The sequence below is a fragment of the Oryctolagus cuniculus genome, chromosome 12 (assembly GCF_964237555.1).
Source record: "Oryctolagus cuniculus chromosome 12, mOryCun1.1, whole genome shotgun sequence".
Taxonomy (NCBI): Eukaryota; Metazoa; Chordata; class Mammalia; order Lagomorpha; family Leporidae; genus Oryctolagus; species Oryctolagus cuniculus.
This window is the reverse complement of record NC_091443.1, coordinates 37,768,401-37,793,070: the sequence shown is the minus strand read 5'-3', so window position 1 is coordinate 37,793,070 and position 24,670 is coordinate 37,768,401. Positions and strand designations below refer to the sequence as shown.

The following is a 24,670-nucleotide window of genomic DNA, read 5'->3' as shown; positions in this document are numbered from 1 at the left end:
TTTAGCGTGGGTGAAGTTTGGTGAAAAAATGTTATGGTTGAGGGAGAGAAACTGAAAAGTTGAATGAAAAAGAAAGCACACACCCAAAATAAGATGTTTAATATAGTTTTACATATGGAAATGTATGTGTACATGGTATGTATAATCAGTTCTCAAAATTAAGTGATTTTAAAAATCAAAAGACTTTGCCTCATGAACATATGCTAAAACTTTTCAATACCCTATGTTTTTGACGACTGTTAAGACATTCATACATTAGGATATATCCTTGCAACCTTTCCATAGTAAAGAGGGAAGGGATAAAAAACAAAAAGCAATCGGTTTTATTAGGAGGTAAGTTTCTGTTTATCATTCAACAGGTGAATAAGTTGAAAAAGGCAGTCAATGAATTATCTCGGGCTATACACCTTCAGCCAGATGGAATCCAATTATACATAATAAGGTATGAGCCTAGAAATTGAATCCTTTTGCACCTGTTCCAGTTGTTGGGCTCTTTAGCTCTCTCATGATTCTTTGAGTCTCCTCCTGTTACATTTAATTTCTGAGCAATGGCCATCTCCCAACAGCAAGCTGGATGTAGTTGTTATTTTTGCTAAACTTGAAGGTAACTTATTACATAAGATAAACAGCTTTTTCCCTTTGCTGTACCCTTCCGTCAAAATGCTTGCTACTGGTTAAGTTTTGCAGGTGAATAGTTGTATATTTATCAATTGCCTCCTGAAAGTAAGGTAACTTATTTTGAGCAGTTGTGATTGTATCCACAGAGGTACCAAACGTAAACCTTAGGCGATTCAGTGAAAAAAAGAATGATATATTGTATTCCAGACACAGTGGAGCTTGCTGTATAGGGGTCCTTTGCAAGCTATGAGTTGTCACTGCTGAAATACATAATAGTCTTTAAAGATTTATATACCTGGAAAAATGAAATGGAACAATGTTTTCTGATATAGGCTTGCTTTTTCATTTGACTCCTGATTCACATTTTAGCAATTTATACAAATACTTCCCTCTCTTTATATTTCTGGACAATACAAATTTTTCTTTCATTATCACTTTCTAAATTCTTTTCTTATCACAAGTCTGCTAGTTTGTCTATTTAGATGATAAGAATATCTATAATTTTCACCTTATTTTTATGCAAAAGTATGTAAATATACATGGATGTATTCTAATTATAAAATTTTAAGTACCTGATTATAAGAAACTTTATTTTTAGAAAAATTATTTTAGGTTGCTTAGAATCATAAAGCTACTATTTCTTTCAGAGGACAGTATCTTCTTATGATGAAATGCTATGAACTTGCAAAGTTCACTATTTATCAAGTATCAGAAATGAACAGAGGTAAGTACAGTTGATGCAAAATTATAATTGGTTTAAATCTTTTATACTACTTGAAATAGCTATATGTGTGTGAGTATATCATATATATATAATACATATAGCATCAGTTGAAAGTCAAAGTTAGGTTTTAGAACTTGAGGTTCACATGTACATAGTCAATTACTAAAATGATTATTTCAGTGAACTTTTGGAGAGCTGCTATCACAGAAAATATAAGGCTTACAATTGTACCTTTTAGTGTATAATTAGAATTTCTTATTTTTTTCTGGTAGTAAATAGTTTGGGTATAATATTGAGTTGTTAATTCAAAGAAAGTTTATTATATTGCTTGATTTCATTAAAATGATTATATTTTAAATCCTTGATACCTGGCAAAGGTATTGATAAACTTTCCTTTCCTTTTAGGTCTCATTGATTTGACTCCTATACAGCAAGCACTCATTTATTCATTTTGTGAAAATCATGACAAGGCCATTCAGGTCTCAGAAGGAATCACATGGAATAGACCTGATATGGCCACGTTTGCTCTAATAGCAAAAGCACATATGAAGGCCAAAAGAACAAAGGTGAGAAGTCCTCTGAGTAACACTTGCTAAATCCATGGTGCAATGTATAGATTGTACTTAGTTTGACATGTAACTATTATAAATCTAAACTAAAATCACTTTATAGAACTAAATTATACTACTCTTTTGTATTTTCTTTGTTAACTAATATTTAGGTTATTTTTTTCCCCTCTGAGGAATAGAGTTTCTCTAAATATTCTCTTTTTTAATCTTCTGTTAACACGTGGAATAGTTTTCCAGAATATATTCCCAGAGAGTGACTGTTCAGCTTTCAAGAAAGTGACACACATTGTAAAAATTGAAAGAAAAATAAGAAAGGGAGGAGGAGGTTGGAAGTGAGGGAGGAAAGAAAGACATGATGGAAAGTGTCATTATGCTGTTAAATCTGTATATATGATACATGAAATTTGTTCTTATATAAATAGAAAACATTTAAAAGAAAATGATACATTGTGCCCCAGAATTGTACCAATTCATTATCCTACCTGTGGCATGAGTGTTCCTGTTGATCTGTGTCCTCTACCATAAGTGGTGATATTAACTTAACTTTTGCCAATTTGGATAAAAATTTTTGTCTCACTGTTGTCTGGATCGCTGTTCCTGAGTCTGAGCATCAGGTTGAGTATCGGTGTTTATCAGTTACTCCTGTTCTCTCAATTTCCTTTTTCCATTTTTGTGCTTGTCTGGTTCTTAGTGATTTTGGGCATTTAAAAATGAACTCTGTACTCTAATCTTTGACTATGTGCCACATATCTTCTCAGAGTTGTGGTTTATCTAGGATTTTCTTTTTGTGTCTTAACTGTAATGTGTAAAACAATTTTAAATTTCTCAGGGCTTATTTTTTAAAAGATATTGTGTTGCTCCCCCTCTTCATGGAGGAATGACACTAAACCCTGCCTAGGCTTCCTATCCGAGTCACGGCACCATTATGTCGCTCCCCCTCTTCATGGAGGAACGACACTAAACCCTGCCTAGGCTTCATATCCGAGTCACGGCACCATTATGTCGCTCCCCGTCTTCGTGGAGGAACGACACAGGACCCTGCGCTGTTCTTTTGTCTGCTCGGCCCTCCCCGGGTTTGCTGCTGGTTCTTCCCGGGTTGGCTGCCGTCCCTTCCACCTCCGTGGAAGGGCGGTTTCCCCTGCCACTTTCCCCACTTCCGCGGGGGAGCGGCACACCGCCGGCCGGCTCTCTCGGGGGCTGCACAGGTGTTCCTTCAGATAGATGTTCCTTGTGCATGTTGTCTCTCTCCTCCTTTATAGTCCTCTTCCACCAATCCCAACTCTGCTACCCACACGCCGAGTATGCTGCTCTCCTCCAATCAGGAGCAGGTCCTGCAGCTTGTCAAGTTGGTGAGAGGCAGCTGGGTAGAAGCTGTTTCCTCCTCTCCCAGCGCCATATTGTGGGAGAGCAGATGCATAGAATAAATCTTAATTCCAGTAACTTAGTCAAGTCCGAGTTGCTCCCAGTTGCTCCCCACAGATCCCCCTTTCTTTTTATTTTTGGCGTTGATACGCGCCTGTCTTCGGTGCCCCGTGGCACACACTCTGCTCTGCTTACTAGAGTTGCCCACAGGTGCTTACAAGCCCTATCAATCAGGCAAACCGAATCCGGGTCCTCTCTTTGCCATGTTGTGAGGAGGTTTTTAGGCGCTGATGCGTGCCTGTGTTCAGTGCCCTGCAGCGCATGCTCTGCTCTGCTAGAACTGCCTGCAGGTGCTTACAAGCCCTACCAATCAGGCAGACCGAATCCAAGCCCTCTCATTGCCGTCTTGTGGGGAGACTTATTGGTGTTGATAATGTGCCTGTCTTCGGTGACCTGCAGCCGCCCACAGGTACTTATCGTCTTACTAATCAGGCAGACCGAATCCAAGCTCTCTCATTGCCATGTTGTGGGGAGGCCTTATTTTTCTCTATTTCTCTATCTCCGGGCATTCCTATTTCTCCTATTTTACTTCTATCTACCAGCATTCCTATTTCTCTCATTTTACTTCTAAACTTCTGTTTCTCGTATCCCCGCGGTTTCCCGGCGCCCGCCCCGAGGCTGCTTCTCGGCACCTCACCCGCGGCGGCTTCCCGGCTCTGCGCGGCTCGGCTTCGCGCGCTCAGCGGTCTCCATGCCCTTCGTGACCGCACCACAGCATTCGCGCCAGCCCCGCGTTCCCTATCTATTCACGCCCCGTGCTCTCTCTGCACGCGGCGGCTTCCGCGAATCACACAGCCTAGCTCACGTTTCCGCCACCGGTATTCAGTCTAAGCTCCCTGGGCTAACCTGGCGAATTCAACCTGGCTCACGTCTCCGCCTTTCGGTTTGGCTTCCCATCTTTTGCTCCCCGGGCTAATCTGACGGACTCCAACCTGGCGGCCCACGTCTCTGCCTCTGGTTCCAGATTTTCACCTTTTGCTCCCCGGGCTGACTTGAAGAATTCCAAGCTAGCTTACGTCTCCGCCTTGGCCTGCCCCCGCGGCTTCATCCTCCCTAACATTTTTCTCTACCCGGTATGTTTCCTAACTTTTCTTCCAACAATATTCCTCCCTCATTTCTCCTGGCTTCTCCCCACAGTCTGTATCCGAGTCTGTTTGTTCTAGCTTTCACTTTCGCTTTCGACCTAAGAGATTTCTCCCAGCTTCCCCCCGTAGTCCGTATCCGAGTCTATGCCTAGGCTTTCGATAGCTTCTTCCGGCACCTTTTCCATCCGGCTTTTCCCTAGGCTCTTTGCTAGTCTCTCTCTCCGGTATTTTCCCACTTCTTCCCGTTTCTTCCCTCCTAGGTTTCCTATCCGAGTCACGGCACCATTATGTTGCTCCCCCTCTTCATGGAGGAATGACACTAAACCCTGCCTAGGCTTCCTATCCGAGTCACGGCACCATTATGTCGCTCCCCCTCTTCGCGGAGGAACGACACAGGACCCTGCGCTGTTCTTTTGTCCGCTCGGCCCTTCCTGGGTTTGCTGCTGGTTCTTCCCAAGTTGGCTACCGACCCTTCCACCTCCGTGGAAGGGCGGTTCCCCCTGCCACTTTCCCCACTTCCGCGGGGGAGCGGCACACTGCCAGCCGGCTCTCTCGGGGGCTGCTCAGATGTTCCTCAGGTGTTCCTGGTGCATGTTGTCTCTCTCCTCCTTTATAGTCCTCTTCCACCAATCCCAACTCTGCTACCCACACGCCGAGTACGCTGCTCTCCTCCAATCAGGAGCAGGTCCTGCAGCTTGTCAAGTTGGTGAGAGGCAGCTGGGTAGAAGCTGTTTCCTCCTCTCCCAGCGCCATATTGTGGGAGAGCAGATGCATAGAATAAGTCTTAATTCCAGTAACTTAGTCTAGTCCGAGTTGCTCCCAGTTGCTCCCCACAATATTGTATAAGAAATTCTTCTCCATACCTAAGCTACTAAGATATTCTCTTACATTTTTACTAAAAAGTTTGCTTTGATTTTTCCATTTAAGACCAACTTACTCTACCTTAAGTTAATTTTTTTTTGTTGTTAAACAATGAAAGAATTTCAATATTCTCCATATGGAGATCCAAGTGTTTCAGTATTGTGTATTGAAATAGTCTCCTTAGTACAAAGATCTTCAGTGCTACATTTATCATATTTTAAATTTTCATATATGTTTGGATCATGGATGGTTTTGGTCAATTTTACTCCTGTTCAAAAATTCAATTATTGTTACCACAATCTTTCTTGTAATTTTGATACCTGCCAGAGACACTACTCTGCTACATACATTTTAAATTCATCTACCCATATCCATTAAAAACACTCTTGGACTTTTGATTGAAATTATACTAAATTTGAGGGAGAATTGACACCTTTAAGATAATGAATTTTTTAGTTTATGGCTATGATAATATACCTCCCCATTTATTTGACATTTTCTTTCAAATAGATTTTATATATCTTTTGTTGAAAGTGTTCCTAGATGTTTTCATAATTTTCATCACTATTATACATAGTATCTTTTAAAAAATATTTGTCTATTTTTTTAATTCTTTTCTTTATTTTCTTTCTTTATTTTTTTTGACAGGCAGAGTGGACAGTGAGAGAGAGACAGAGAGAAAGGTCTTCCTTTGCCGTTGGTTCACCCTCCAATGGCCACCATGGCTGGCGCGCTGTGGCCAGCGCACCGTGCTGATCCGATGGCAGGAGCCAGGTGCTTCTCCTGGTCTCCCGTGGGGTGCAGGGCCCAAGGACTTGGGCCATCCCCCACTGCACTCCCTGGCCATAGCAGAGAGCTGGCCTGGAAGAGGGGCAACCGGGACAGACTCCGGTGCTCCAACTGGGACTAGAACCCGGTGTGCTGGTGCCACAAGGCGGATTATTAGCCTATTGAGCCGCGGCGCCGGCTATATTTGTCTATTTTAAAGTCAGAGTTACAGAGAGAGGAGAGATGCAGAGAGGGGGATTTTCCACCTGCTGATTCACTCTCAAAATGGCCATAATGGCTAGGTCTGGGCCAGGACAAAGCCAGGAGCTAGAAGCTTCTGGATCTCCCACGTGGGTGCAGATACCCAAACATTTGGGACATCTGCTGCTGCTCTCCCAGGGGCACATTAGCAGAGAACTGCATTGGTAGTGGAGCAGCTGGTACTCTAACCAGTGCCCATGTGGAATGCAAGTGTTGCAAGTGGCAGCTTTACCTGCTACACCGCAATACCAGGCAGGCCTGTAAGTGGTATCTAAAAAATTGGTTTACTGATGGTTTATAAAAATAAATTTTTTAATTTGCATAGTAATGAGCCAGTTTGCTGTGCTCTCTCCTATTGTCTCTGAAAATAGTTCAGATCATTATTTTGGGTTCATAAGTAGAAATTTAAATACTTTATAAATAAGAGTAGTTTATATCTTCCTTTATTTTTCTTTGTTCTCCATTTCTTTTTCTTATCTAACAGCAAAACAAAGAATGGTGACAGAGACATCCTGTCTTCTTCCAAATTTTAAAGAGATTTATGCTACTAAGAATGAAATTTATGGTTGATTTTTGTAGACTACTTGAACTAATATAAGGCTAAAGAATTTTCTTTCTGGGGCTGGTGCTTTGGCACAGTGGGCTAAGCTGCTGCTTAAAATGCTGGGATCCTCTTCTTGAGTGCACGTTCAAATACCAGTGGCACCAGTTCCTATCCATCTTCCTTCTAATGTATGTAGGAAGAAAACAGGTGATGGTCCAAGTACTTGGGCCCCTGCCAGCCATGTGAAAGACTTGGGTGGAGCTCCAGGCTCCAGGCTTCAACCTGGACCAGACCTTCTATTACAGCAATTTGGGGAGTGAACCAGTTGATGGAAACTCTCTCTCTCCATCCTACTCTTTCTGTTTCAAATAAATAAATAAATCTATAACAAGAATTTTCTATTGCCACTTTGAATTTTATTAAATTATTTACATCAAGTGTTGAAATGATTTTTATATTTTTATCCTTTAATATGTTAATGTAGCAGATTAGATGTCATAGATTATTTCATATTAGACCAACCAGGAATTCCTGAGTTAAACCAAGTTGATCAGAGAATATTATGTTTTTATACCTTACTAAATTTAGTTTGCTGGTGAGGATCTTTGTGTTTGTATTCATGAGTGGGAAAGGACTTGCTGGATTTGAGTATCAAGGCTGTATTGGTTCCCTGGGGTGACTTGGGTGAACATTCCTGTTTTCCTTTTTAAAAAGCTTGTATTTGAGAGAGGAGTGAGAATGCACTGTAACCCACTGATTCACTCTTCAGATGCCCACAATGGAATGTGTCAGGATGAAGCTGAGAGCTGGGACTCAATGCAGGTCTCTCTGGGTGTTGGTGACAGGGATCTAACTACTTGAACCATAACCTGCTGCCTCTCAAGATGCACATTAGTGGAGCTGGGACTCGAACCCAGGTACTCCACCATGGGTGAAGAGGTGATTTAACAAGCATCTTAACCACTAGGCAAAATGCCTCCCCCCTTTCTATTTGGTGAATGAATTTGTCTAAAGATTGAAATGACCTCTTCTTTTGATGATTAGTAAAAGGAACTTGTAAAGTCATCTGCTCTGCTTTCTTTGATAAATACGAAAATATTTAGTTCTTTAGCTGATATTATAACCACTGAGCACTCTAAATCAATGAATGCATGCCACACTCAAATTCTCCTCCTTGATGTTGACTCAGTGTGTGGAATCCATATTGTGAGACTGCTGTAGACATCTGACCTTACTGCGACTCCTTGCCTCCCATCAGCTCACCATGTATTACGATGCCAGTCTTGGGTTTTGGGGTATATGTGTACTGTAAATAGGATTGTTGAAGACATTCCCCAGAGAGTGTATCTTAGTTTCTTGAGAAACATTAATTGCAGCACTCTAACAACAGGCAACATTTAAAACTATTATGCATTGCCTTATATTGTTAAATTATGAGTAGTAGTATAGATGAAGTGGAGTTTTTAAACATATTGTCACTATTTTAGTTAACACCTAATCCAGTGAACATTGAAATTTTTCATAGGATTGGAGATTTGAATTGATATTTAGGAGACTTCAGAGTCTAGTTAATGTCAGGTGGATTTCCTATTCATGTAAAGGACTTTTAGATATTTTCTGGATTTTTTGGTGTATACTCAATAATGCAAAACATGTATAGACTACTGCTACTACTACTACTGCTGCTGCTACTACTGCTACTACTACTACTACTACTGCTGCTGCTACTAACAGTGAAAGGCAGTTCACATCAATTAACCCTCTATATGCATCAGATAGAATGAGGGCATTGTGCCAATCTGGCCTCATTTCATTTTTACAATATTCTAGCATTTTAAAATTGCCATCACACCCATATTCTCAGGAATAAAATTCTTGGTTGACAGGATGGATTCTGGACATGAATTGCCTGGATTTTTATCCCAGGTCTACCATGTGCCATCCATGAGCCAACAAGAAAGTCACTCCTCTTTTCAGTTCTCACATCTTAAGATGGAGATGATTAGAGAACACGTAAGATTTTTTGCAAGCACTAAATGAGAAAAATCAAGTAACTACTTAAGTCTTTAGTATCCGGAACATAGTAAATACTTAATAAACAATAGCCATCATTATTCCTATTTTTTTTCTTCCTTAGGCCTTTTTGGACTTTTTATAGGTTCCATTCCACATGCATTTCATTATGAGTAACTATTTAATATACAAAAAAAATCTATGTTTTTGACCCTTGACCTCTCCAATTACTGACTCTGGTACAACCAAATCTTAGAAAATTTTCTACAATCATTATTTTCTTTTTTTCACATTCCACTCATTTGGTTACTCACTATAATCTGGCTTTGGTCCTCTTATGGCAAATACATTGTAAGATAACCAACAACAGGTATGACCTTGAATGTAGATGGAACCTGTGACTTGCTTCTAGCCAATAGGATAAGGCAAATGTAATTTTATGTCGTGGTCATAGTTATGTTATAGTATGTAAGACTCTTAGCAGACTGGAGAAACACTTCTGCCTTTGATGAAGCAAAGAGCTATAGGTGAACTGTCTTTGGGAGGACCCCACAATGGTGAACTTTGGTGGCCCTTGAATCTCAGGGCAACCTCCAGCCAAAAGCTAGACAGAAGTCTGCGCCCTCAGAAATACATCCACAAGGACGTGGACTTGAAGAAGGCACTTCCTTAGTTGAGCCTCCAAATGAGAACAAAACCAGGTTGAAGCCTTGTCTGCAGCCTGCGGGACCCAGAATGGAGAACTAAGTTAACCTGTGCCCAGACTCCTAGCCCATGGAAACTTGTGAGATAATAAGTGTGTATTGCTTTAAGGCACTAAGTTTGTGGTAACTTTTTTTTTTTTTTACAGAAATAGGAAACTAATGCAGATTTTAGTAACTGAAAATAGGGCAGTGCTATAACAAATACCTAAAAATACTAGAGCAGCTTTGGAACCAAGCAGAGGCTTTAAGAATTTGAAGGAGTGTAACAGATAAAGCTTAAATTCCCTCATATAGACTGTTACTAGATATCTGGTCTTCAAAGATGTTGGGGCAGAGGACCCACAAGCCAATAATGAACATATTGGAAAGCTAATAATGAACATATTATTGGAAACTGGTAGAAGGGGGATCCTTTTAATGTAGTGAGCAAAATTGTCTCCTGAAGTTCCGTGGGAAGAAGAATTAATAAGTGTGGAGCCAGGTTATATAGAGAAGATAGTTTCTAAGCAAACGTAGTGCTGTCAGGTCTCTTCTTGCTACACAGAGTAAAATGTGAGAGGAGAGAGAGAAATTAAGAACTGTTAAAACAAACTAGGACTTGGTGATGTTGAGAATTATCAACCTCTCCAAAAGGGCAAAAGATGATAAAATGAAAATATTCACTGTCAGGAAAGCATTTTCTAGAGAAAAGAATGTGATGTGACTGGGAAACTTTTTGCTAAGATCTCAGGAAGATCATAACGTTGGGGTACTCAGTCACGCTAATGCCTTTCAAGAAATTGAGAATATGCCTTAAAATCTTGTTACCCAAACAGGAGGATCTCTACAAGTTTAAGGGCATTGTCACTCAGACATCTCAGCAAGATGCAAAGTAAAGTTATTTTCTTGAAAAAATAATTAATGGATGTGACTTTTGTCTAACAGGGTGAGTTTCCTGTGAAATCCATGAAAGATCTCCCAAGATCTTAAGAAAATTATTTCTTCAGAAACCAGTTTGAACCAAACAAGACAAGAGAGTACAAAATGATAGGATGATGTTAGACCTCAAAATTATACTGGCAGGAAGGTTAATAAAACAACCCAGCAGCAAGCATGATCTCTTTCATGCAAAAGGTTGGCCCAGAGGACAGATAGGACTGAGAATCACAAAGATTGATTCTCATGTCTTTTTTTTTTTTTTTGACAGGCAAAGTGGACAGTGAGAGAGAGAGACAGAGAGAAAAGTTTTCCTTTGCTGTTGGTTCACCCTCCAATGGCCGCCGTGGCCGGCACGCTGTGGCTGGCACACCACGCTGATCCGATGGCAGGAGCCAGGTGCTTCTCCTGGTCTCCCATGTGGGTGCAGGGCCCAAGTACTCCTCCACTGTATTCCCTGGCCACAGCAGAGAGCTGGCCTGGAAGAGGGGCAACTGGGACAGAATCTGGCGCCCCGACCGGGACTAGAACCCGGTGTGCCGGCGCCGCAAGGCGGAGGATTAGCCTAGTGAGCCGCGGCGCAGGCCGATTCTCGTGTCTTAAAACCTAATCAGTAGACTCTAGCATTGGCCAAAATAGGCTTCAAAACTTCCATGGACCAGTTTTGATGTTCCATTTCCCTACTCTTTGAACTGGAATATCTGTGGATGTTGTCCTGTTCCTGTCTCACCACTGATTTTTGGGTGTTTTAGGGACACGTAATTTCTATCTTTAGTTTCACAAATGGAGAGGAATTGTGCCCCAGGAGTAGTACATAATGGATTATACTCAAATGCTTCATTCGCAGTTGAACCTAATTTAAATGATGAGATTTTGGGCTGTGAGGTGATGTAGTAATGAGAACAGATTCCATGTATTTCATAGATACAATTATAGGAAGGTAACCTAGTGATACATTAACCTTGTTATTATGAAACAAATTGATATTAGGTTAGCGCAGTAATTGAAGAAAAACAGGATAGAGGAAAGTATGTGGCAGAGATGTTAGATTGTAGGGGTGAGAAAGTGTACTGTGGCAGACACCTCCTTGTTACCCTCAGGGAATCTTCCCCTTCTTTGAGTATGGATGAGACCTGTGACTTGCTTCTTAACTAACAGACTATGACAGAGTTAAGAGGATATCACTCCCTTGGTTATACTGCATTATGTAAGGTTCTTAGTAGACTGGAGAGAGACCTTCTGTTTACCTGAAAGATGGAAATTACCATCTTGTATCTGCCTAAGGAGAGGGACATAGTAGTAGAGAAGTGCAAACAGCCTTTAGGACATGAAGAGTGCTAACAGCCGACAAGAATCTGGGGTCCTCAGTCTTGCAGCCTCAATGCAATGAACCCTGCCAGCAACATAAATGAGCTTGGGAGCTGATTCTCTGTGGTTGTTTCCAGAGGACAGTGCAGTTCAGTTGATGCCTTGATTGCAATCTTGTGGGACCCGGAGCAGAGCATTTAGCTGAGCTATGCCCTGTCTCCTGACAGGCAGTGCAGGTATCTTTTTCATATGCTGGTTTAATTTCCTTTGAATGTATTCCCAGGAGTGGGATACTTGGGTAATGTGGTAGATTTTCTCCTCCCTCCCACTGTTTCTCTCTCTCTCTCTTTCATTTTTTCTTCCCTTCATTTAATTTCATTTTAAAATTTATTTATTTGAAAAAGTCACAGAGAGAGATGGAGAGACCGAGAAAGAGATGTTTTCCTTCCACTGACTCACTCTCCAAATGGCCACAATGACAGGGGCTAGATCAGCTGAAACCAGGAGGCAGGAGCTATATCCGTGTCTCCCACATGAGTGGCAGGGATTCAAGCACTTGGGCCATCATCCTCTGCTTTTCCCAAACTATTAGCAGGGAGCTGGATCAGAATTGAGGCAGCCAGATCTTGAAGCGGCACCCATATGGGTTGCTGGCTTCCCAGGTGGCAGCTTTGTCCGTTACACCAAAATTATGGCCCCTATATGGTAGATTTTGTTTATAACATCACCAACATTTGTGATTTTTTGATTTTTGGGTAAAAAGCTAACTGTAGTGAGATGACACCTCATTTACCTGACGGCTAGCATTCCTGAGCATTTTTTTCATGTATCTATTGGCCATTTGTATTTCATCATTTGAACAATGCTTGTTCATATCCTTTGCCCATTTCTTAACTGAATTGTATTATTGTTGTTGAGTTTCTTGAGCTTTTTATATATTCTGAATATTAATGATTTACCAGATATATAATTTGTATTTTCTCCTACTCTGTTGGTTGCTTCTTTACTTTGTTAATTATTTTCTTTGCTGTCCAGAAATTTCTTTTTTTTAATATTTATTTATTTGAAAGAGTTACACAGAGAGAGGGAGAGATGGAGAGAAAGAGAGATCTTCCAACTGCTGACTCACTCCCCAGGTGGTTGCAACAGCCAGGGGTAGGCCAGGTAAAGCCAGGAATCTGGGTCTCCTACATCAGTGCAAGGTCTCAGCACTTGGACCATCTTCTGATGCTTTTCCCAGGCCATTAGCAGGGAGCTGGATCAGAAGTGGAGTATCTGGGACATGAACCAACACCTATATGGGATGCCAGCATTGCTGGTGATGCTTTACCCACTATGCCACAACCTTGGTCCCTGGAGTCTACACTTGATAAAATCACATGTATCTATTTTTGTGTTTATTGCTTGTGCTTCTTGGGTTTTATCAAAGAAGTCAGTGCCTAGATTGAAGTATTTCCTCTGCTTTCTTCTAGTAATTTGATGGTTTCAGGTCTTAAGTTGTGAGTTGATTTTGTATAGGTATAAGGTAGGGTTTTTGTTTCAAACTTCTGCATTTAGAAACCAAATTCCCAATTCCGTATGTTGAAGAGATTGTCCTTTCTTCAGGGAATTATTTTAGCTCATTTGTCAAAGATTAGTTGATTGTAGATGTTTGAGTTATTTTCTGGAGTTTGTATTCTGTTACATTGGTCTATACATGTTTTTTTTTTTTTTTTTTTTTTTTTTTTTTTTTTTTTTTGGCAATACCATGCTGTTTTGATTATAAAGCCCTGTAGTACGTCTTTTTATTTTTTTTTGGCAGGCAGAGTGGACAGTGAGAGAGAGAGACAGAGAGAAAAGTCTTCCTTTGCTGTTGGTTCACCCTCCAATGGCTGCTGCAGCTGCAGCCGGCCGGCGTACCGCGCTGATCCGATGGCAGGAGCCAGGTACTTATCCTGGTCTCCCATGGGGTACAGGGCCCAAGTACTTGGGCCATCCTCCACTGCACTCCCTGGCCACAGCAGAGAGCTGGCCTGGAAGAGGGGCAACTGGGACAGAATCCGTCGCCCCGACCGGGACTAGAACCCAGTGTGCCAGCGCCGCAAGGCGGAGGATTAGCCTAGTGAACTGTGGCGCCGGCCGTGTAGTATGTCTTGCAATTTGGTATTGTAGTACCACTGGCTTTGTTTGTATTATTCAACCTTGCTTTGGCTTTTAGAGATCTTTTGTGTTTCCAAATGATTTTTTTTCTAGTTCTGTGAAGAATGTTCTTAGAATTTTGATTATGATCACCTTGAATCTATAAATTGCTTTGGGTAGTATGGATGTTTTATTCCTATCAGAAAATGAAATAATTTATTTCCTTTTTTTAATATTCCATCTAGAATCTACATATTCCTGAGATTTTTACAGTGCATTGTGAATGAGTACGAAGTTGATAATCTTCTCAGTTCAAATTGTTTTACCAAAACATGACATGTTATTTCCTTATTAAAATTTAATATAGAGAACAGGTATCACAGATACAATTCTAAGAAGATAATAATTCTTCCCTCCCTCCAATCTTCCCTCTCTCAATCCTCTTGCCTTCCTTCCTTGCTTTTCTTTTTCCTTTAATGTTTGCAATAACATACTTCAGTTTAATTTATAACAGTCTTAATGCACCACTAACCATAGCATTCAACAAGTAAAAAGTAGAAATACCATTGTTTTACAGAAATATAGACAAGGGCTATAAACAATAATCAAATCATAAGATGTCAGTTTCATTCTTATACTTTTTTTATAAGTTCTTTCTCATTCAGAATATTGTTGGTGTGTAAGAATGTTGTTGATTTTTGTATATTGATTTTATATCCTGCAACTTTACCAAATACTCATGAGTTCAAATAGTCTCTTAGTGGTGTGTTTCAGTTCCTCTGCGTAAAGGACCATTGCATCTTATACGGGGATAGTTTCACTTCCTCATTTTCAATTTATATATTTTTGATTTCCTTATCTTTCCTAATGGCTCTAGCTAAAACTTTCAGAATTATATTGCATATGATAGTGGAGAGAGTGGATATCCTTGTCTGGTTCCTGATCTTAGTGGAAATGCTTCCAGCTTTTCTCCGCTTAACATGATGTTGGCTGTGGGTTTGTCATACGTTGCCTTTACTGTGTTGAGGTATGCTCCTTTCATACCCAATTTTTAAAAGGCTTTTTTTTTTAAATCAGGAAAAGATGTTGTGTTTTATCAAATGCTTTATCTGTATCTATTGAGAGAATCACCTGATTTTTAGCCTTCATTTTGCTGATATGATGTATCACATTTATTGATTAGTGCATGTTCCCTGCATCCCTGGGATCAATCCTGCTTGGTCAGAGTAGGTGATGTTTTTGATGTGTCGGTGGATTTGACTTGCTGAGGATTTGTTTGGTTTGTGTTTAGTTGAGGATTTTTGAGACTGTTTATTAGGGATTTTGGTCTACAGTGCTCTTTTTTTGATTGTATCTTCGATTTTGGAATTAAGGGAACACTGGCCTCATCAACTGAGTTTGGAATGATTCCCTCCCTTGCACCTCTTTTGAATAGTTTAAGAATTGGACTAGTTCTTTTTTGAAAGTTTGAAGAATTCAGCAGTGAAGTCATGTGGTCCTGGCTTTTCTTTGTTGTGAGACTCTCACTGAATCAATCTAGCCTTGGTTATTGGTCTACTCAGGTATTCTGTGTCTTCCACCTCGATTTTGTTAAGTTATATGTGTTCAGAAATCTATTCATTTCTTCTAGATTTTCCAATTTATTGACACATATATGTTCATAATAATTCCTAATGATTCTATGCATTCCTGCCATATCAATTTTAACACCTCCTTTTCACCTCTGATTTTTATTAATTTGGATTTTCTTTCTTTTTTGGTTAGTTGGGAAAATAGTTTATCAATTTTGTTTATTTTTTTAATCAGCTCTTTATTTCACTGATTTTCAGTATCATTTTTGATTGCTGTTTCATTTATTTCTTCTCCAATTTTTATTATTTCATTCATTTTAACTAATTTTGGGTTTGGTTTGTTCTTATTTTCCTAGGTCCATAAGATGCATTGCTGAACATTTCTTTAAGTTTTTTTTTATTTGAAAGGTAGAATTAAAGAGAAAGAGAGAGGAAGAGAGAGAGAGAGAGGGAGGGAGAAAGAGAGAGGTCTTTCATCTGCCAGTTTACTCCCCAAATGGCCACAATGGCTGGAGCTGAGTCAGTCAGAAGCCAGGAGCCAGGAGCTTCTGCGTCTCCCATATGAGTGCAAGGGCCCAAGCACTTGGGCCATCTTCTGCTGATTGCCCAGGTACATTAGCAGGGAGCTGGATTGGAAGTAGGGCAGCAAGGTCTTGAATCAACGCCCATATGGGATGTCAGCATTGCAGGTGGAGTCTTAACTTGCTATGCCACAATGTCAGCCTCATAGATCATTTTTTGATACTTTCCAGTTTTTGATATAGGCACTTATTGCTATAAATTTTTCTTTTAACACTGCTTTTGCTGTGTCTGGTAAATTTTGATATGTTGTGTTTGCATTTTTATGCATTTCAAGGAATTTTTTGATTTCCTCATGATTCATTCAGGAGCATGTTGTTTAGTCTTCTTGTGTTGGTATATTTTCTAAAGTTTTTTTGTTGTTAGTTTCCAGCTTCATTCCATTATACTCAGAAAAGATACATGATAATATTTCAGTTTTTTGAATTATTTTGAATGTATTTTATGACCTACTATATGATCTATCCTTAAGAATCTTCTGTGCAGTGATGAAAAGAATGTGTATTCTGCAGTTGTGGAATGAAATGTTCTATAGATATTTATTAGGTCCATTTGGTATAATGTACATTAGCTCTGTTGTTTGCTGATTTTTTTTAATCTGGTTGATGTATCCATTAATGAAAGTGGGATGTTGAAGTCATCTGCTATTACTGTATTGGAGCTTATGTCTCCCTTTTAGATCCATTAATATTTGTTTTAGAAAACTAGGTGCCCTGACATTGGATGAATATACATTTATTATAGTCATAGCTTGTTAAATTGATCCCTTAATCATTACACAGTGACCTTGTGTGTGTCTTTTAACAGTTTTGTCTTAAAGTCTATTTTGTCTCATATGAGGATAACTACTCCTGCTTGCCTTTGATTTCCACTTGCAAGGAATAACTTTTTCCATCCTTTTTCTTTCAGTCTTTGTATATCTTTATTGGTAAAGTGTGTTTCTTGTAGGCTGCATATAGATTTTCTTTAAAATCCATTCATCCAGTCTGTATCTTTTAAATGAGGAATTAATCCATTCACATTGAAGGTTATTATTGATAAGTAATGACTTGTTTCTGCCAGTTTTCCACAAATGTTCCTATTTTTTGTTTTGAATCTCCTTTACTTTGCAAGGTTTTCTGCCTTCATACTCTTTCATGATACTGATTGTATTTCTTTGTTTCTGCATATAGTGCATCCTTAAGTATCATTCGTAAGGCTGGCAGGTGGTAACACATTCTTGCAATTTTTGCTTGTTTTGAAAGTTCTTTATTTCATCTTTATGAATGAGAGCTTTTCTGGGTAAAGTGTTCTGGGTTGTCAGTTTTCTATTTTAGAACTTGAGCTATGTCTCTCCATTCTCTCCTGTCCTGTAGGGTTTCTGTTGGGAAGTCTTCCATCATCTGATGGGAGTTCCTTTAAAAGTGACCTGACATTTCTCTCTTGCATATTTTAGGATATTCTCTTTTTTATTTTTATTTATTATTATTTTTTTATTTTTTGACAGGCAGAGTGGACAGTGAGAGAGAGAGACAGAGAGAAAGGTCTTCCTTTGCCGTCGGTTCACCCTCCAATGGCCGGCGCGCTGCGGCCGGCGCACTGCACTGATCCGAAGCCAGGAGCCAGGTGCTTCTCCTGGTCTCCCATGCGGGTGCAGGGCTCAAGCACTTGGGCCATCCTCCACTGCACTCCCGGGCCATAGCAGAGATCTGGCCTGGAAGAGGGGCAACCGGGACAGAATCCGGCGCCCTGACCAGGACTAGAACCCGGTGTGCCGGTGCCGCTAGGTGGAGAATTAGCCTAGTGAGCCGCGGCACCGGCCAGGATATTCTCTTTATGTTTTACTTTTCAAAGTTTGATTATTGGGGCCAGCACTGTGGCGCAGCAGGTTAAAGCCCTGACTGAAGCGCTGGCATCCCATATGGGCGCTATTTCTAGTCCTGGCTGCTCCTCTTCTGATCTAGCTCTCTGCTGTGGCCTGGAAAAGCAGTGGAAGATGGCTCAAGTCCTTGGGCCCCTGCAGCCATGTGGGAGACCTAGAAGAAGTGCCTGGCTCCTGGCTTTGGATCAGCACAGCTCCGGCCGTTGCAGCCATCTGGGGAGTGACCCAGTGGATGGAAGACCTCTCTCTCTGTCTTTATCTCTCTCTGTAACATCATTTCTGATCATGCCTATTTGGGTTTCTTCTATGTGCTTCCTGAATTTGGATGTCCAAATCTTTCTTCAAATTGGGGCAATTTTCTGCTATTATTTCATGGAGTAGGTTTAATAAACCATTCTTTTACCCCCATACCTTCAGGAACTCCTAAGAACTGTATATTTGGTCATTTGATGATATCCCATAAACCTTGCACTGCTTTTGTTCTAATTTTTTTCTTTCTTTCCTTTTTTTCCACTGACTGATATATTTCAAAAACTTGTCTTCTACACTGGACATTCTTTTTTTCTGCCTCATTAAGTCTATTTTTAAGGCTTCCCACTGTATTTTTTAGTTTACTTATTGAATGTTTCATTTCTAATATTTCTATTTGGTTGTTTTTCAGTGTTTCTCCCTTCACTGAATTTGTTGTCCATACCATATACTGATTTCCTAATTTCATTTAACTCTTTCTCTGTATTTTTGAAACCTTACAATCATTCTTTTGAAATCTTTTTCAGGCATTTCATCAATGTCCCTTTTTTCACATTTCAGTATTAATGCATTATTGTATTGTGTTCCTTTTGAGGAGTCGTTGCCCTTCTTTATGTTTCTTGTTTTCCTACATTGATTTTTGTACATTTGGGGGATGTTTTATTTCTATCACTTCTAGAGGATTTTTTTATTTTTTGACAGGCAGAGTGGACGGTGAGAGAGAGAGAGACAGAGAGAAAGGTCTTCCTTTGCCGTTGGTTCACCCTCCAGTGGCCACCACGGCTGGCGGGCTGTGGCCGGCGCACTGCGCTGATCCGAAGGCAGGAACCAGGTGCTTCTCCTGGTCTCCCATGGGGTGCAGGGCCCAAAGGACTTGGGTCATCCTCCACTGCACTCCCTGGCCACAGCAGAGAGCTGGTCTGGAAGAGGGGTAACCGGGACAGAATCCGGCGCCCTGACCGGGATTAGAACCCGGTGTGCTGGCGCCGCAAGGCGGAGGATTAGCCTAGTGAGCCACGGCACTGGCCACTGGAGGATTTTTTTTTTTTTTTGACTGAAGGCTGTATTCCTGGGGTTGTGCCTCTGGGACTCCAGCCTGGGGCATCTACTGCTAACACCTGAGTTCCAGAGGTGTGTGCTAGTTGAGGTAGTTGAGGTCAGGGAGCTTAGGCCACAGTTTTGGTGGAGCAAGTGTCCAGAGCAATATCCAAGATGGGTGTGGTGGAGCACCTCTGGCTACAGTCAGGGGAGGTAAAGTTTGAGCCAGCTGGTGTGTTCACCCTCCCAGCTTTTCTCTGTGCCAGGTGAACAAGCTGATTGCTAACTTAGAGTGAACTCATGGTGCCAATGTACTTCACCCACTCAGATGTGGGCAGCATTCGGAGCACTGACCACCCCACAGTCTGCTCCACGATTCCATTGTGAGATCCATCCCTAGTGTGCATGGAGCTCTGGATCTCTGGTCTGACTACATGGGTGCTTGGGAACCTAGTAACAACCTGCTGTTTTTCAAGTGGAGGCAGGCAGCTGGAGAGGATGGCTCTCAGTTCAGAAGAGGCCATGTCTTCTTATTTCCACAGTGCTAGGCGCTCCCACAGCTGCCCTGCCCTCACTGTCCCCCACAGTGCAGAGTGCGGTATGGGCACGGGTTCTAGGGCTGCCACTGCCCTGCTGGGCCCAGCTGGCCCTGTGGGGGCTGTTTTCCCTGCTAGAATGCAGGAAAGTCTCTGAGGCCCCTGCAAAGAAGATAGGCAAGAACTTCTGAGCAGCTCCCGTCTCAGGATGGCACCCCTCCTCCCTGTCCCCCAATCCCTGCCCGAGGAGTTGGGGAGTGCACTGTGCAGATTCCCCTCTAGAGTCCGAGAGCCCCAAGCCTTTGAGGGAGTACTGCTTACTGAGCCGTTCGTCTGCGGCAGCACAGTTCTCTGAGGGGGATCACCCTGGTGAGAGGTCGGAGCTCATGGGCTCTGCCTATGCACTCCTGTTCATCCTCTCCCCCATCTGCCAGTATGCCTCAGATACTGCCTTACTGCTCTTTCTCCTCTCTCTGAACTGCTCTGCCTGTTATGGCTGTCCCACTGTGTTCCTCCTTCTCTCCCTCTGCCTCTGGTGCTGTTTGTCAGGCAGCTGACCTCTAGATGTAGCTAATTTGGAGTACCTCAGTGAAGGAGGAAGCAAACATAGGACTTCCTCTAGACGGCCATCTTGAATTCCAGAGCTTGAAGTGTTGCTAATGACGTGACTTCCTTGTTGCAAAGCCTTGTCATTTCTCAGTATGTGTCGTTGTCTACTTCTCATTCTCATTTGAAAATTGATCTTCCCCCACCTTTCAGCTGTACCCCTTTATATTTGCTTTGATCCTCTTCTTCCCCCCAACCCTTGCCATTGCTCCAGCTGGAAGCTGGGAATCATTGTTTGCCTGCCCCCTTCTAGTGATGTTTCCTTGGTTCTACTTTCTAAATATTTATCACATTTACCTGCTTAGGCGCTTATCACATCCAAGTTAAATCTCACTGTTTCTTCAGCAATTTAATATGTCTCAGAAAATGGGATGAATAACATTAATATTTCTATATTGATATATGCAGTAATCATTAGATGATATTTCTAGCTGTAAAACTGAATTTTTTTCATTAATGAATTTCAAGTATTTTGGCTAAATAATTTAAGAGGGTGATTTTTGATGGTAGTTTGTTTTCTGGTGCCAGTAGAACCCCCTGAAGAACATAGAAGTGTATAATAAAGGTTGATTAAAATTACATCATGAGAGTAGGTATTTAACCTAGTAATTAAGATGCCTGCATCCCATATTGGGGTGCATCGGTTCCAGTCTCAGTCCTGGCTCCTGACTCCAACTTGTTGCCAGTGCACCTGGGACACAGTGGTGTTGGTCAAGTAATTGGGTTCCTGTTATCCATGTGGGAGACTTGGACTGTGTTCCCAGCCCCTGTTTTTGGCACAGCCCAGCTCCAGCTCTTGTGGGTATTTGGGAGTGAATCAGTGGATGGGAGCTATTTGTCTGTCTTTTTCTCTCTCTGTCTAGACATCTCAAATCAATAAATTTAAAAAGTTATATCCAATAATATCCATTAAGATCTTTTACAAGCTCATAGCTTCTCAAGAAAATTACTGGGAAATTGATAATAAACTAGTCCATAAATTTGTCTAACATAAGTCTATAACAAAATAGTCTTTAGAATTTAGAAATTATAGTTCCCAACATTGACATGTGTGAGCTTGGCTTGTAGGATAAGCCCTTGGGCAGGATTCAGGGAGATCAGACTCCCTCACCAGGTCCTCTTCTCAAGGTGTATGGACAAACGTGGCCTTACCAGGTCGGTGTGTCCCCATGTGCAGTGAGTGTGGAGCATTGTGCTCTGCGTTTCATTTAACATTTACAGCTTTAATGTTAAATAACCATTACAAAGAAACGCTCTCTCTTCTCTCTTCTTTTTTATCATTCTAGGAAGCTGTGAGGAGGTTTAAGGAGGCAGTGGATGCTTTCTCTCTTTCTGATCAAGGACCGAACGCTGTTTCTCTTTTAGCAGACTGTCTGTATAATCTGGGTCTCTGTTACACAGAGGAAGGCAACATCCAAATGGTATTTTGTATATTTAGAAACATAGGTTAATTATGGTTTTAGAAACTCCTTGCATTCATTCTATTTCTGAAGGCTGCCCATATAGTGAGTGATTTCTCACAAAGCTTGATTTCTTAGACTCAGTCTGTGCCCTGCAATACTTATAACTGGTTTTAATCAAAGCATTTTATTTGATACTTTTTATCAACAGTGTTATAAAACTAATGTGTGTTTCCTGCCAAAACAGTAAGTCTGAATGGAGGAAACTAGTAAAATAATTTCATCACATTAATATGAATTTACTTAAATTTTGAGTAGTCTAAACCAAGTGCTTCAGTGTAATGTAGAATAAATGGAGAATGATTAGAATACTCTTTGACTCTTCTTATTGACAATGGGATAATTCAGATTAGATTGAAACTAGTTATTAAGATGGGCAAATTCACTGAAAATCCTTGACTCGATTATTATAGATGTATTTAGTCTCTACTATATAGTAGAATTCTTCACTTTAAATTGTAACTTATATGATAATTATGTAAAATAATTTATATTATCCAATGGCTAATGTTGGATATTCCACAACTCCATCTTTATATACCAACCCCCCCCCCCCTCAATCATGCATATCATTCAAATCATTATATTCCTGGGATGGACAGTATCTTAAATTTGGATTTCTATAGCCTAGGAAAAAAATTTCACTTGACTAGTTGTTCCATTAAGAAACTCCAGTTAGTACAAGATTAATTAAAATTTTCTTCAAGTTTTTTTTGTCCTTTTAGACAACCAGAGAAAACTCATCTTACTATGCTAGGAAAAGTTTTGGTAGTTCCTTGTTTTGAAATTTCATAACTGTGTTTCTGTCATGGGTTTTAGAAACTCATGGAAAATAAATATACTGGTTGTGATTTCTTTGAATAAATGCAATCTAAAGATGAATTGTTAAAATTATAGTCTCAAAAGCGTTACAATATAACAACATGGATTATGTAAACATTTGAGAATAAGGAAAGGGGCCTTTAGTTATAAAAATAAACATGATTTGTTCCTAAATATTACAAGGTTCATTGTGAGAAATGTTTTGAAACTGATCAAAAATAGAGTGAAGTTTTCAAAAACAATAATGCATTGTAGTACATTAACATTTAAAATTAATGTTACATCACTAAGTGGTTTGTGTTTTAACAATATATTCTTCTAGGCTTTTGATTACTTTACAAGAGCTGTGAAAGTAAATCCTGATTTTGCAGAAAGCTTTTACCAACGAGGGCTTTGTAAAGTAAAATTGCACAAGGATAATTCAATTCTGGATTTTAATCGTGCGATTACCCTCAATCCAAAACATTACCAGGTATATAAATAAATGACATCAATGACCTAGAGAGTATACTAATTTTGGTAAGACTATTAAAGACTATTAAATTTGGTAAGACTATTAAATTGTTGTTAATATTACTTAGCAATAGTTGATAACTTATATCTACTTTTTAACTAGCTATATTTTGATAATTCAAAATATCTATATTTTCCCTTGAACTATAAGGTTATTTCCATCAGTAATGTTATGCTTTATGTACTGTTATAAAACTTTATGAACTATTATAAAATGCTCTATGAACTTTGACATATATAAATACTGTTAATATAGTAAATTAGGTATGAATAATACAAATTTTATATACCATATTGCTATTTTTATTTACTTCTTGTTTTTTGCTGTCATATTGATTGCTATATTCTAATAGATTCAATAGGCAAAAATTGATTGGATTATGTTTCTGAGAATCTGAACTTGGGGAATTAGTATTAATAGTCTTATTTATTTATTTTATTTTATTTTTTTGACAGGCAGAGTTAGATAGTGAGAGAGAGAGACAGAGAGAAAGGTCTTCCTTTCTGTTGGTTCACCCCACCAATGGCCACCATGGCCAGCGCGATGCGCCTATCCGAAGCCAGGAGCCAGGTGCTTCTTCCTGGTCTCCCATGTGGGTGCAGGGCCCAAGCACTTGGGCCATCCTCCCCTGCCTTCCCAGGCCACAGCAGAGAGCTGGCCTGGAAGAGGAGCAACCGGGACAGAATCTGGTGCCCCAACCGGGACTAGAACCCAGGGTGCCATCACCACAGGTGGAGGATTAGCCAAGTGAACCACGGCACCAGCCAATAGTCTCTGATGTATAATGGTAATGTGGTTCCGCAGGGGAATGTCTTTTTCCACAAGACAGCGTACTTGGGGTGAAATATGATATCTATAAATTATTTTCAAATAGTTCCAAAATATTAGATACAAAATTATGTCAGGCAAAATATTAACAATTAAATATTTTTTGAAAAGGATTTATTTATTTGAAAGTTGGAGAGAGGGAAAGACAGAGAGGTAGAGCTTCCATCTGCTGGTTCACTCCGCAGATAGTTGCAGTTGCCAGTGCTGGGTCAGGCTGAAGCTAGGAGCCAGGAGCTTCTTCCAGGTCTCCTATGAGGGTAGCAGGGGCCCAAGCTCTTGGACCCTCTTCCACTGCTTTACCCAGGTCATTAGAAGGGAGCTGGATCAGAAGTGGAGTGGCTGGGACTCAAACTGGCACCCATATGGGAAGCTGGCATTGCAGGCAGCTGCTTTACCTGTTATGCCATGATGCCAGCCTCATTAAAAATTATTAAATACAGTGATCTTTGTGTGTGTGTATGTGTGTGTTTTCAATGTACTATTCTTTCAATTTTTCTATATCTCTGATTTTTCTTCTAATAAAAGACAGTGGGAAGAAGACTTTATTATTATTATTTTTATTTGAAAGACAGAGTTACAGAGAAAGAGGGAAAGACATACAGAGATCTTCTATCTACTGGTTCACTCCCCAAATGACCTCAATGATCAGGGCTGGGCCAGACTGAAGCCAGAAGCCAAGAGCTTCTTCTAGGTTTC

General features: G+C 40.4%; 1 protein-coding gene across 14 annotated transcripts in view; it reads left to right on the top strand.

Moving 5' to 3' along the window:
* The window catches only part of TTC6 (tetratricopeptide repeat domain 6), a 281,858-nt gene that overhangs the window by 166,269 nt on the left and 90,919 nt on the right, over positions 1–24,670 (top strand). For all 14 annotated transcript variants that reach the window (XM_051822786.2, XM_051822793.2, XM_051822794.2 and 11 more), the window contains 5 exons: positions 360–442; positions 1,266–1,342; positions 1,748–1,908; positions 21,637–21,771; positions 22,955–23,104. In XM_051822786.2, the coding sequence (XP_051678746.2) occupies positions 360–442; positions 1,266–1,342; positions 1,748–1,908; positions 21,637–21,771; positions 22,955–23,104 (606 nt within the window). The remainder of the gene's footprint in view (positions 1–359; positions 443–1,265; positions 1,343–1,747; positions 1,909–21,636; positions 21,772–22,954; positions 23,105–24,670) is intronic.